Genomic DNA, 13,860 nt, shown 5'->3' with positions numbered 1-13,860 from the left:
CAAAGACATCACCTGCCCCTTTAGCCCCGAGTGTTACGACAAAGACATCACCTGCCCCTTTAGCCCCGAGTGTTACGACACAGACATCACCTGCCCCTTTAGCCCCGAGTGTTACGACAAAGACATCACCTGCCCCTTTAGCCCCGAGTGTTACGACAAAGACATCACCTGCCCCTTTAGCCCCGAGTGTTACGACACAGACATCACCTGCCCCTTTAGCCCAGAGTGTTACGGCACAGACATCACCTGCCCCTTTAGCCCCGAGTGTTACGACAAAGACATCACCTGCCCCTTTAGCCCCGAGTGTTACGACAAAGACATCACCTGCCCCTTTAGCCCCGAGTGTTAAGGCACAGACATCACCTTCCCCTTTAGCCCCAAGTGTTACGACAAAGACATCACCTGCCCCTTTAGCCCCGAGTGTTACGGCACAGACATCACCTGCCCCTTTAGCCCCGAGTGTTACGACAAAGACATCACCTGCCCCTTTAGCCCTGAGTGTTACGACACAGACATCACCTGCCCCTTTAGCCCCGAGTGTTACAACACAGACATCACCTGCCCCTTTAGCCCGAGTGTTACGGCAAAGACATCACCTGCCCCTTTAGCCCCGAGTGTTACGACAAAGACATCACCTGCCCCTTTAGCCCGAGTGTTACGACACAGACATCACCTGCCCCTTTAGCCCCGAGTGTTACGACACAGACATCACCTGCCCCTTTAGCCCCGAGTGTTACGACAAAGACATCACCTGCCCCTTTAGCCCGAGTGTTACGACACAGACATCACCTGCCCCTTTAGCCCCGAGTGTTACGACAAAGACATCACCTGCCCCTTTAGCCCCGAGTGTTACAACAAAGACATCACCTGCCCCTTTAGCCCCGAGTGTTACGACAAAGACATCACCTGCCCCTTTAGCCCCGAGTGTTACGACAAAGACATCACCTGCCCCTTTAGCCCCGAGTGTTACGACAAAGACATCACCTGCCCTTAGCCCCGAGTGTTACGACAAACACATCACCTGCCCCTTAAGCCCCGAGTGTTACGACACAGACATCACCTGCCCCTTTAGCCCAGAGTGTTACAACAAAGACGTCACCTGCCCCTTTAGCCCCGAGTGTTACGACAAAGACATCACCTGCCCCTTTAGCCCAGAGTGTTACGACAAAGACATCACCTGCCCCTTAAGCCCTGAGTGTTACGACACAGACATCACCTGCCCCTTTAGCCCCGAGTGTTACGACAAACACATCACCTGCCCCTTTAGCCCAGAGTGTTACGACACAGACATCACCTGCCCCTTTAGCCCCGAGTGTTACGACAAAGACATCACCTGCCCTTTTAGCCCCGAGTGTTACGGCACAGACATCACCTGCCCCTTTAGCTCAGACTGTTTAAAAAACAGAATAACAGCTTTGATTCTCCTCAAAGTCTCGTCCGTTTCGTACAAATCTTTAAGAAATGCCTACAGTGGACATTAAGATGCGAGATGTAATAAGCTAGCGGCGGTGCCGTGTTTATTAACTTTCTAATCCGGTGTGGATTATGGTCCGGCCCACCAACAAAGCCATCTTTCAAGTGGGAAGCTGATTAGAAGATGAAACACCATCGATCGCAGGCAGCGGGCTGGCAGGCCAGGCTTTTCTCTGTGTGCTTTGTTTAGATGGCCGTGTGTGAAGTGCGAGCGCTCGGCCGGCGTGCCTCATATGAATAATGGCTCAAGGACAAGCGGCATTGATTCATCGACGGGGGGAAGTAGAGCAGGTCAAAGAGGCAGCTGCTGACCGTCACACTCTCCTCTTCCCTCTCTCCTGCACACTCTCTCTTTCTCCACTCTCATCTTTCTCTCCCCAGACTCCGCCTCTTCCCTCTGTCCTGCATGCTCTCTCTTTCTCCACTCTCATCCTTCTCTCCCCAGACTCCGCCTCTTCCCTCTGTCCTGCACACTCTCTCTTTCTCCACTCTCATCCTTCTCTCCCCAGACTCCGCCTCTTCCCTCTCTCCTGCACACTCTCTCTTTCTCCACTCTCATCCTTCTCTCCCCAGACTCCGCCTCTTCCCTCTGTCCTGCACGCTCTCTCTTTCTCCACTCTCATCCTTCTCTCCCCAGACTCCGCCTCTAATGTCATCTGTTGTGTTTACTGTCTGTCCGGAGGAGTTTCCGCTCAGCGGGGCTGTGCGTACGCCTCTGAGCGCCTGTACACACACTGCAGCTGTGTTTGCGTTTCACCTTGCAGGTGTGGGACAACTGAGTGACAGATAATACACATTCAAAGTTCCTAGAGTACACAGATTCATGTTCCCCCGGTCTCAGGCCATGTTTTTGATCTCGCCCGCTAATGTTATCTCGCTTCCTGTGTTTATCCTTCAGATCTTCCACCTCCGCCCATCCCACCTCCAGCAGGGCTCAAGTCCCCTACGCACCCGTCCAAGGCAGCGCCGGAGGGCCGGGGAGTGATTTCCCCCAAGGGAAGCGAGGGTCGGGACAAGAGAGGGGGGTCAGGGGGCTACCGGCCCAGAGAGGGCTCAGACCCCAGAACCAGCTCGTCCGAACGCAGAGACGCTCAGGAGAGACAGAAGGCGTCTCACGGAGGGAAAGGGAGTAAACATGAGGGTAGCTCTGCCAACAAGGCACGCCAACACCCAGGTACAGCACCAAATACACTGTTAAAGGGGAATGTCAGCCATTTTAAGAACTCATAAATGTTATTCCTGTGCCCCAGGGCAGTTCAGTCAGTACGTGTATAGCTAGAAACTGGAGAACTAATATAACCCTTGAATGTGTGATGTCATTGGGATGTAAAATCGGACACTGCTCCATAGACAATGAATGGGGCACAGACTGTGTTGACCCCCCTCTTTTTGTGTGTGAGTTTTTTCATCCAAATGAGGCTTAAACTCAACTCAGCAGCGTATGGCTCCACAAAGACACTAAATTGAGTTGTCACACAAAATGAAGATTATACTGTATTCTAGCATTACTAACAGCAGGTATGAACCAGAACTTAAGTCTCAATTGTGTGCAAGAACTGGGTATGGGTCAACAAAGTCATTCCTTTTACATCTCAGTGACACACACACACTGACACACTGATCACAGGTTCACTGACACACACAGTAACACACTGATCACAGGTTCACTGACACACACAGTAACACACTGATCACAAGTTCGGAGCTTTTCTCTCTGATTTGTAGTTTTAAGAAAGAATGGTACAAGTTCACAAACATTAGCCAAATTGTCGCGGGGCACAGAAATAACAAATGTGAATTCCTAAATTGGTGGTATTCCCCTTTAAAGAGTGCCTCTATTGATGATTTAGCAATGCCACGTACAATACAGTATGTTGGATTATGGACTTCTTGTGAGTCTACAGGGATACATTTTATGTTGTGTTGTGTGTCCCTAGGTTCAGAGGACATTCTACCCTACAGCCGGCCACAGTTCCCCACAGTCAACAGCCCGCGGGACCCAAGCTCCTCCAGCTCCATGTCCTCCAGGGGCTCAGGGGGGCGGCGGAGAGGAGATGGGGGGCCAGGGGGGCGCAGGAACCCTGCAGACATGGGCCTCAACACCACAGGGGCCTTCCAGCCAGGAGATGAAGAGCTAGAGGTACTGGACCACATCACGTATACAAGCTATTGTGACGGCACCATCGGCTCTGGGCATCGGTATTTACCATTGTCATTGGGCACTCGTTCGTCTAGGCTTCCAACAACATGGTCGCCGTGAAACAATATGAAATAGGCTGTCGGACTGCAGAGTGGAGCGGAGCTTAGCTGATTAGCTTGGTGGGCTAGCCTCGCTGACGCAGTTGCTTGTTTCTTGCCAGCTCGTGCGCCTTGGTTCACCGGCGCTCTGTCTCGGCGAACATCCTCACTTTCAGATTATACATTAAACACGCAGACATAACTTGAAAATAATAGACGGTTACAAACATAGACAATGTGATCAACTGTTGACTCGGCTGTCGCAGGTGGCAGTCGCCATCTTTACTTGGGGTAAGAGGTCAGAGAGAGTGAGCTCCAACCCGGAAGTCCTCTATATCGACTTCGGTGTTGACAGAACTACGATAAGCTTCACCCACTTTTGATTGACAGCCGTTAGAACCAATGCATGATGAGGGCAACCGTGACACTATGCCTCAGCAGATTTGGACTGTAGCAAAATTAATCACAGCTGACAGTTAGGAAAGATGAATGCTAACCCAAATGTCTGTTGTTGTTTTCTCTCAACAGATGGTGGAAAGCTGAAGAATAGAGAGGAGGAACAGGAGGAACTGTCCTGAATTTTCCCAGAGTGGAGCACCATTGTTTCTCTTACAAGTTTAAATATCTCGGTATTTCACCATCATGTTGGCTGACATCATACTGTACATCAATAGTGTTTCTTTACATCCGGAAAACAGACCAATTGTTTTTTCTAACTTATCATTTTCTATGTCCGCTTTGAAAAAAGAAAAGAAAAGAAAGAAAGGGTGTCAAGAGGATAAGAGAATGGTGCATTCAAAGCAAAATACGCAGTAGTATATTTATGTTTTATTCCAATGCAATATGGAGTGAAATCCTACTCCAGACATTGAAATGACTCGGCTTGCCTTGACAAGAACTTTGAGAGCCCATACAGAAGTTACTGTAATAAAATAGCTGCAAGCAGAGAGGGGTGGACTGTCCTGTAAATATACGTGTAAACATGATGTCCTTTTGTTTCACCCATTGTGGTACCTCAAATTTGTCTTCCTTGTTTTATTTTGCGAATTCTAATTTTATTATGCCAGTAAATATAATTATTTTATCATTTCCATCCATGTTGTAAATTGCTATATTATTTAGCCGCCCCAAGAAAGTGCCACTTTGGGATTTTTTTTTCTTTTTTTTCTTTTTGTAATGCACTGTTATGTTTCGTGTTGTCGTCAATGTTTGTTATTTGTTTTACTTTGGTTTTAAAAGCACAATCACTAAACTTTATTTTAAACCATTCTATCTATTAACCTTTTTGTCTTACTGGAGGAAAACAGGTATGACAAAAGAGTCTAGTTAATCCTGATGATGATGATGATGATGATGACGATGATAATGATGTAGGTAAAGGTGATATTCTGTTTACGATGGCTGTGTTTGAAAGGAGACTCCTTGCGTTATGATTGTCTCCCTCTCCGGTTCTGACGCTAGCTCAAGTGATGGAAAGAGACAGTTAATGTGAGTCATAGCTGCAATGTAAATATCTTTTCGCATTGACCATAAATCCAGCTATTGCACATTAATCCAAATGGTTACGTTGTCTACTAATGCACTTAAAGGAATGTTAGATACAGGAAATAGGAGTCACTTTTGGAATCTGGAGAGGTTGTGATTGGACAAGGAGAGTCTCTTTTCTTGCAGAGAGAGAGAGGGTCGAGGCCCTGCTCTAAAGGAGAAAGGGTGCTGTTGTTTATTCATAGGACATCTGCAAACATTTGTTTCGTAAAGCAAAAAAGGAAAAAGAACTAAAAAAAAAGATGAATAAAAAAGTTCAAACTACACATGTTCCTTTGTTCTTTTAAGTCTAAATCATTTACAATGCAATATCATAAACCACCCTGAACATGAATGCAGTAACATTTTCTCATGATTTAGTATACAAGAGTACGAACCGTGTGTGAGCAGTATAGCAGATACAGCACCATAAACACCTGTGGAGATATGAAAACCTATTCATAAAAGTAATTGCGGGGGAATATTCTGACATGAATTGACTTTTATTGACACGTTTATCACAGCTATAATTGAAAAGCATTGCCATCATAAAGCTCAATGTCACTGCATCTATTGCATTTTAATTTGAAATCCATGTGAGCCAGCCTCGCCCGATAGACCACAATGCACCTCAGCATCCTTACACCCAGGCTGTCAAGGGTGCGAGGGAACTATCAATACCCTTGGCTCAGTGGCTAAACAGCTATTTCTCTTCTATATGGTAGCTACTCAAATGTATTACCCAATGCCAATTCCATTAGCGTTCTCCATTATTCACAATATCTGCATCCCATGTCATGCAATAAAGGCATTTGCAGCCACAGAGAGCAGCTAAAACCAATGGTGAAGGGATTATATCCAATTTGACAGGCCTAGATTGCTGCCAATTAGGCGTAAGGAGGCTTCAGTGAGGTTACATAAGAGAATGCATACAGTAGCATCTTTTTCTCTCTCATCACTTAGCAGCCAGTGAGATAGCTGCTGACGCGGCACAACATCACATCCGTAAAATCAAAAGATGACATTGTCGCCAGAGAGCAACTGTAGACCGCGACTTGTCCTAATTGGAAAGCGAAATAGATTTGTTCCAGTTTATTACATCTAACCTGCCTACTGCTTGTTCTCAAAGAGGTGATAACCTGGCCTATGGGAGCCTTTAATGTCAACCACTCTCTGTCGGGGCTTATTGGAACATCAGTGATGGAGAAAGAAAGAGAGATGGTTCCTCCCCTCTCTACTCCCTTCTGAGCCTCAAAGAATTGGAATGGAAGTCATGTTTTTACAAGCTAATGACTAGTGCTGCCCACCTCAGCTGGGGGAGTCTCCAGAGACGCTCCCAGTCCTCCACTGAAATCCAGCAGAGCGATGAGAGACTACAGTTTTATCCAGTGGGCTGATTTATGGTGACAGTGGGAGATTTTTTAGCCATTTATAGATATTAATCATGGATTCTGGATCTGGGTCATTTGTGTTGTGGCCGCACAGATTTTATCTACAGTATAATCAAAAACATAACAATCTTGTTACTATAAAATAGATGCATGGCTTGTTACGTATCTTAAGGAAACAAAATGATCAAATTTATGTTGACATTTGATATTTACAGAAACACAAAAATGGTAACGGCAGCAGTTTCAGTAATGTTTTTTTACGGTGTTTAGGCATGCCGACTGTGGTGTGTGTGTGTGTGTGTGTGTGTGTGTGTGTGTGAATCCTCCCTCTCGGTCTGTGCTTTTGGAGCGTCCTTCCCCCCGTCATTCCCCCAGGTGTTCTCTAATAAGCACCTTTCTAAACAAGAACACATTTGGACCAGGGGAGAGCATCCCCCTCATGCCTCCATCCATCATGTTAATGAGTGGAGGTGTGTCCAGGCCTCAGCAGGAGATGCAGGTGATTAAAGATATTAGCCAATGCACAGGCTGCCAGGGTTACTCGCCCCATAATGGCATGAATATGCAAGAGATGAGACTGGGTTTGGTTGGGTCTGGTTCTTACAGTTAGTCTACCTGTCTGCTGGTGGATAGGCTCCAAGATGCAGTGGTATGTCCAAGGGCTGTGTGTGTGTGTGTGTGTGTGTGTGTGTGTGTGTGTGTGTGTGTGTGTGTGTGTGTGTGTGAGTGTGTGTGTGTGTGTGTGTGTGTGTGCGTGCGTGCGTGCGTGTGTGCGTGTGCGTGCGTGTGCGTGTGCGCGTGTGTGGTTGCATCCACGTCGGTGAGCACATTTGAATATGATTAGCAGGTTAACAGTATGTGTGAAATAGCATTCCTTATAGGTCCATCTTATTTGCATGCATTATATCCCCCATTTCCTGCTATAATGTACAGACAGAATTTATGTATGTTCCTATCTCAAGTATTTTCAAGTTTTAAGAATCTTAGCTGATTGTACTATTGTTGACAAAATATATTGTATAATTATATATATGTATATATTGTAATTTGCTTTGGACAAAAGTGTCTGCTAAATGACAAAATGTAATATGTAATGAATTTTACAACAGTTTTCATTTTACAGTGTCTGTCACATAACGTTATTGCTGATAAGATATTCACCACTTCATCCCCTTTATTAAAGGGAATACATGTTTTTCTATAAACCTTGAATTATATTAGGAAGAATTCTGCCAAGGCATTGATCCTCAGCCAGTGGCTCAGAGGCAAAGAGGTTGGGAATTACTATTCAAGGCGATGTGTTTTAATCATTTTTCAAAGGAATATTTACAAATTTAGAACATGCAAGTAAGGGTAATAATGAATATTCTAATTGGAGCTAGTTTAATAGATTACGTGGCTTAAAAAATCCTCCATAACTGATGAAGTTCATGGTCTTCTCAGGGTTAACTTGGGGTTAGGTCTTCTCTAAACCCTAACCCTTAGAAATAAGTTCGATGGAAGTGAGTTTAAAGACAAAAGGTTGAATATTAGATTTAATAGCCTATGAACCTGCAGATGAGGCCTTGCTACTGTTTCCTCTATACTGTATATTCTTAACTCAATATTTCAAAGATGTACAAATGTGTATCTGTGTATACATCTCAGTTGCAGATTCTTCATTCTTTACGCCTTCATTTTATTTTTATTTTCAGTTTTTACAAGTTACAGCTGTTGTTTCAAACTCCTTCACAGTTGTGACAAACTAAATTTCTTTTGTGCAAATTCAGGCAGTCCCTCAGTTCTGGTCCCCAAACGGCTTCATTAACCTCCTTGCTAAAACGAGAAGGTAATTAAGTGAACAGCTGTGTGCTGTCTGACAACTCACAAGGATGCCAGTGAGGAGCCCATCATCACAGGTGCACACTGTTTAGACAGCGCCTCTCCACAGCCATTTACACTGCAGCTGGAGGTCAAACGCCACCTCTTCAAACAATCAATCAAAATTCGTTTAGGTTTAAAGGATAAGTTCACCCAAAAATGAAAATTTAGTCATTATCTACCCCCCCCCCCCCCCCCTCCAATGCCGAAGGTGACCTTTTTTAGTCTGCTAAACAGTCCTGGAGTTTCTCAGCAAAACACTGTTGCAGCATTCTCCTAAACATTTGAAGTGGATGGTGACCAACTTTCAAATGTAAAAAAGAAAGAAAAAAAGACTTCATACTCATTTGGCGTAATCCAAGTCCCAATCAAAGCTCCGAGATACCAAGTTGACTTGAAAATATGTCATTTCACATTTTGTTTTTAGCTCAAATCTTCACTTAGTCATGTGGCTCCAAGAAGAGGGAGCTAACTATAGCCCGCTAAAGTGAAGATTTCAGATCATACAGGGTGTAAATGATGTCTGTTCAACTCAACTTGGCATCTCAGGGCTTCTCGAAGACGATTACGCCAGGCGAGCAGTATGGAGCCTTTTTACGTTTGAAAGTTGGTCACCATTCACTTTAATTGTTTAGGAGAATCATTCAGGAGAATGCTGCAACTGTGCTGTGAAACTTGTGGACTAAAAAACTTTCCGTCGGCATGGAGGTGAGTAGATAATGAATGAATGATTTTTCATTTTTGGGTGAACTTATCCTTTAATGGTCTTCACAATCATAACCAACTCCTCACAAATTCACATCATTACAAGAAGTTGTTTTTAATCAAACACTTCAGCTTGTTTCAACTTGTGAAAATGTGACTGAGATGAGTTATAGTAAAAGATAGGCGTCAGTGGCGAGACTCCCAGACTTAATGAGTGAGGCAGCTTGGAAGCGAGCCAAATCAGAGTTTTTTTTTAATAACTGGGAAGTAATCTGGGTGATTTGTACATGCATTTGTCACTTAGCCAGTCATTCTAACCATCCTTATTTAGTGCCGATGGGGTCCGCACAATTAACCCAGAGGAATATAGCCTCCACACTGCGTCCCCTGGAATCTTCCCTCCCTCAGCTCTTTCTCTACCATCCTCTGTAGGCTGATCTCACCCTCCTACATTTAACATCTCCAATGAGTCACAGACAGTCGCTATCAATATGCTTATGATATTCAATTATATCAGCTTTTTCATTGGTGCAACACATAGGATAGATTCACTACATTCACTGCACCAGTGCTGTAAATTCTGGATCATGGTGTCCTGTCCAAGATCCTTTGGACCATGTTTCCCATTTGATAAACCTGATTTCTGCTTAATTATCACACTGATTACAAAATCGCATCCTTCCGACAGAAAGAGTGCAATCTAAAATTATTCAGGAAACTGTTGCAGCAATGGTTATTAGTCCTTTAGCGTGATTGGGAGCAGGTGTATGGTCCAATTAGAAGAGATTTCATGAGCAAAGGCAAGGAATCCGCACACTACTTATTTATTGAGCCAAGCTAAACTAACACAAATTAGACCACGGACCCCCATTTGATAAGATTTTGTCCCATCTGATAAGATTTTGGCTTCCTGGGCCTGTCTTGCAGGAGCCTGGTGTTGGGGTCGTTAGGCTAATTGAGTGCACCTGAGCCCTGTGTACTCATTGGGCTTAAAAATACCTTCAGACCTGTCTACAGGCTACTCACAAAATGTGCAAAAGTCTTCGCAAGACACTGATGTGTTGCCTACACTGATGTGATGAAGCACATTTTTTGCGAGGATTCCAACTGTCTTTTATCATTTTTGCCATCCCCCCCATCCCTGGATCCAAATGAATTCTGAAAAACATCCATTAGAAGACGGCTCTCAGTTGAGGTGTTAGGTATAGACTACCCATAATGACAGCACTGAAATAACCCTTGAACCCATGTGACACCTCCTCAAGGTTAGGTATGTCCAATGCAAACACACAATCACACCATTGAAAGCGTGGCATGTTTTTACAACAATGCCACCGAACGCGCTCCGCAGAAGAAACCTTGACACGACCAATCACAGAGGCTAAATGTAAACGATGATGGACAAAAGCCATGGCGGTGCTTGATGTTCGGCGTGGGCACATAATGGAGCTGAATTAGAATGTTTTCTTAGTCAAATGACCTGCGGAGCGCTGGTGATTTGAATGGCGGCTGATCTTCAGGCATTGATAGATGGAAGGCGAGGACACGGGTGAGGGAGTGTGCAGGGAGGGGGAGGATGCGGTGCTGGTGGTTTTTTTGAAGGGTGTGTGCACCAGTTTTTCCGCCTCCATCCCATCCCAATTAACCTCTCTCTCTTTCTGTCTCTGACTCTCTTCCTCTCTCTATCGCTCTTTCTGTTGCTGACAGGCTGTTGACTGACAGAGTCGGGGAGATGAGACATGGGTTCATCACGCTTTGTGTGGCCTTGGGCGGTTCTCCCTTCACATAAGATGGCTGCTGTGCTTGTGTTGCCATTTTAGCCGTTGTTCCACGGCCATGGCAATTTTTCTCTTTTATGATGGTGACCTACATGAGAGCACGGGCAACACCCTTCTCCCTCCATCTTTCTTTTTGTTTGATGTGTTTGTATTTTAGCCAATTAGCGTAATGTGGATAATTGCAAAGGGCAGGACACCATATCAATGGCTTAAGGTGGTATGTTATTGGACTGCAGTATATTTCTAGATCATGTCCAGAGCATGTTCTATCGATTATTATTTTCTACCCCTCAAAAAAGACTAATGAACGCCAAGAATTCCACTAGAAAGGTTAATACAATATTGAAATGTCAGGAGATTAATGATATTGTTTTTTCTTCCTATGGACCTGCAAAACAGGGTGACAAATGTCTTGCCCTTTTCACTCTGTACCTCCCTATTTTGTGATCTCTTTCTCCCTCTCATTCCTTTGCTCGCTCTCTCTCTCTCTCTCTCTCTCTCTCTCTCTCTCTCTCTCTCTCTCTCTCTCTGTTTTTCTTTTATTCCACTCCCCCTTTTTTCTGCCTTTGTCTCTTTCTCGTTCTCCTCGGCTGACCATGGTCTCCAGACCAGACACCCAGGACTTATCCCCACTCCTGTGCATAAATGCTGTTGCTATATGCGGTGACACAACACAGGAGATGGGCTCTGCTGTACACTGTGTGCGGTTGTCAGTAGATGAATAGCATTGATCCATCTTCATTAGGAGGCTGAGATTTCAGCACCAGGAGTTTGCCTTCTGTGGAGAACGGAAACGCGTGCTTATGCACCAGACCATCACGCTGTACAGTATAGTGTTACTTGCTGCAGCTTCACACCACGGCCACTGAGACTTCTGCCTTGCTGGAGATACAGAAATTCCCTCTCATGGGTTTTGATCTTCATGGTGCAGATGTTAATGGTCTTATGGTTCCAGATCTTGCCTGAAATGGTTGACTCCTCCCATGCTCCTTCAGCACCCTGGCACGGGGTCCAAGTTTTAATCAACTCTGCATAATTGGAGTGATTCCCTGTCTTGCTGTATATTTCAATCCATCTGTATAATTACGGTGAATTAAAGTCTTTGTCAGAAGGAACTGGGGGGGGGGGGGGAAGGCTTCCGCAGAACCTCTCTGCTGTACCATAGCCGACACAATTACACACCGTCTTGAGAGAAAGAGGAAATTACCTAATTTTTCACTGGTGGGGGCTCAACATGCGTGCCCGACTATTCAGCATCAACAATAATGAATGCTTTTCTACAACCTGTGCATGTGAACATCCCATATATCCATTTCAATACCGCACATTAAACAATTAGCTCCACACTTGACGTAACGTCTCGTAGTGTGTGTAAGGTATTTTTCTGCTTGAAGGACTACCGGCGAGAAGGACGGCAGGGAATTGCTGTCTTCCTCCTTGCTATGGGGGCTTCTGCCCAGCCATGCCTCAGTGCAGTAATTGCATCGATGAGAAGAAAAGCAGTGGCTTGAAGGCGAGCATGGGTCATCATTACTCTGCGTGAAGCTACCAGCCCTAAAGGTAGACCATTACTGCAATGTGTCAATAGCTGATGCTGCTGTATGATGGAGCAGAGGCCAAACGTTAGACCTCACAGCACCATGTGATCACTTCCTGCCTGCAGGTTGAAGGTCCAAGCAATTACAGGGACGGCAATTTATCTTCTGTCTATACTAGGTGATCGCCTAAAATGGTGGAACGAAGATCTCGTATCGCTGTGAATCTGAAACTGTGCACTAAAAATGCTGTCTGACTGAAAACAGAAGTAGAGATGTGCCAATCGCATCTTTCCTCTGCTCGCTGTTCTTTACTAGCATGGCTCCTGGAGAGGCGTTTCTTCAATACAATGTCACTGGCATCCCAGTCGCAGGCCGATCCCTGGTCCACATCTCTCTCATTTCCTCATCTCATCTATCCTGCAGCAGACAGCCACTATCTCTAGGCTGTGTCAGACATCTGCGGGGCATCGCACGAGGGGAAACAGCGCCCAATAACTTCCGCCTCAATCCAGGAAGTCCTGCATTAACCATGAAGCTACTGTGCCAACTCAAGGATGAGGTTTCCTCACCTTATCAGACCTGCCAGGCCCTTCAAACAATCACTATATTGTAGTGTGGCTCTATTTCTGTTATGGTGAATGAATGAATTTAATTTTGGTTGTAATATTGTTTATGATTTTGTTGAAAGAGATGCTGTATAATTGAAAGCAAGCAATAAAAAACATGGTTATTATGATAATGCTAATGGTCATAGTTGCAGCAATAATAATAAGCATTCTAATGACTGTCTATGTATTTGATCATGGAAATATGAATCCAATAGCCATGTGCTTACTATCTGTGGCTTTCTTTGTCTGTAATTGGATATAAGCCACCCCTCTTCATCTTCATTTGTTGCCTTGTCTCTGTTATCCTCTTCATATCCCGGCGGGAGCATCAATTCCCGTCTCTCCAGGTCTTTTAACCTGCAGCAGTCCTCTCCCAATCTCCAGGCCTTCAGTGCAACATTTAACACTGACCTTCCCCCTTTCCCCATTTTCACCTCCCTCCCTCTCAGCCTCCTGACCCTCGCCCCCCTCGCCCTACAGTACCTATACCCCCCCTTTTCATCTCTCCATCAGTGTCACTCCCCTATAACTTCCCAGCAATTGCCACTTTTGTAGCACAGTGTTTTTGACCGCCAATTTATACAGTGGCAGGATACATCTATCTCCAGTGTGGCTGAAGAGTGCCTGGTCTGTCTCCTCCAGCTTCCTGACTCGCTCAGACCCACAGCTCTCCATCACGATATCTGAGTGCTCAGTCTCCGCTTTGAGATCAGCATCTTCACAGTGGCATCAAATGGGAGGCAAG

At 45.1% G+C, this 13,860-nt stretch overlaps 1 protein-coding gene across 1 annotated transcript in view; it reads left to right on the top strand.

The window, feature by feature from the left end:
- The window catches only part of robo1 (roundabout, axon guidance receptor, homolog 1), a 176,252-nt gene extending 170,753 nt beyond the window's left edge, over positions 1-5,499 (top strand). Inside the window, exons 27-29 of the mRNA XM_083637646.1 lie at positions 2,372-2,647; positions 3,411-3,613; positions 4,240-5,499. Of these exons, the coding sequence (XP_083493772.1) occupies positions 2,372-2,647; positions 3,411-3,613; positions 4,240-4,254 (494 nt within the window). The 3' untranslated portion in view covers positions 4,255-5,499. The remainder of the gene's footprint in view (positions 1-2,371; positions 2,648-3,410; positions 3,614-4,239) is intronic.
- The last annotated feature ends 8,361 nt before the right edge of the window (positions 5,500-13,860 follow it).

The sequence above is a fragment of the Poromitra crassiceps genome (assembly GCF_964638095.1).
Source record: "Poromitra crassiceps genome assembly, chromosome: 5".
NCBI classification, from domain to species: domain Eukaryota; kingdom Metazoa; phylum Chordata; class Actinopteri; order Beryciformes; family Melamphaidae; genus Poromitra; species Poromitra crassiceps.
This window is presented reverse-complemented; position numbering and strand designations above follow the sequence as displayed.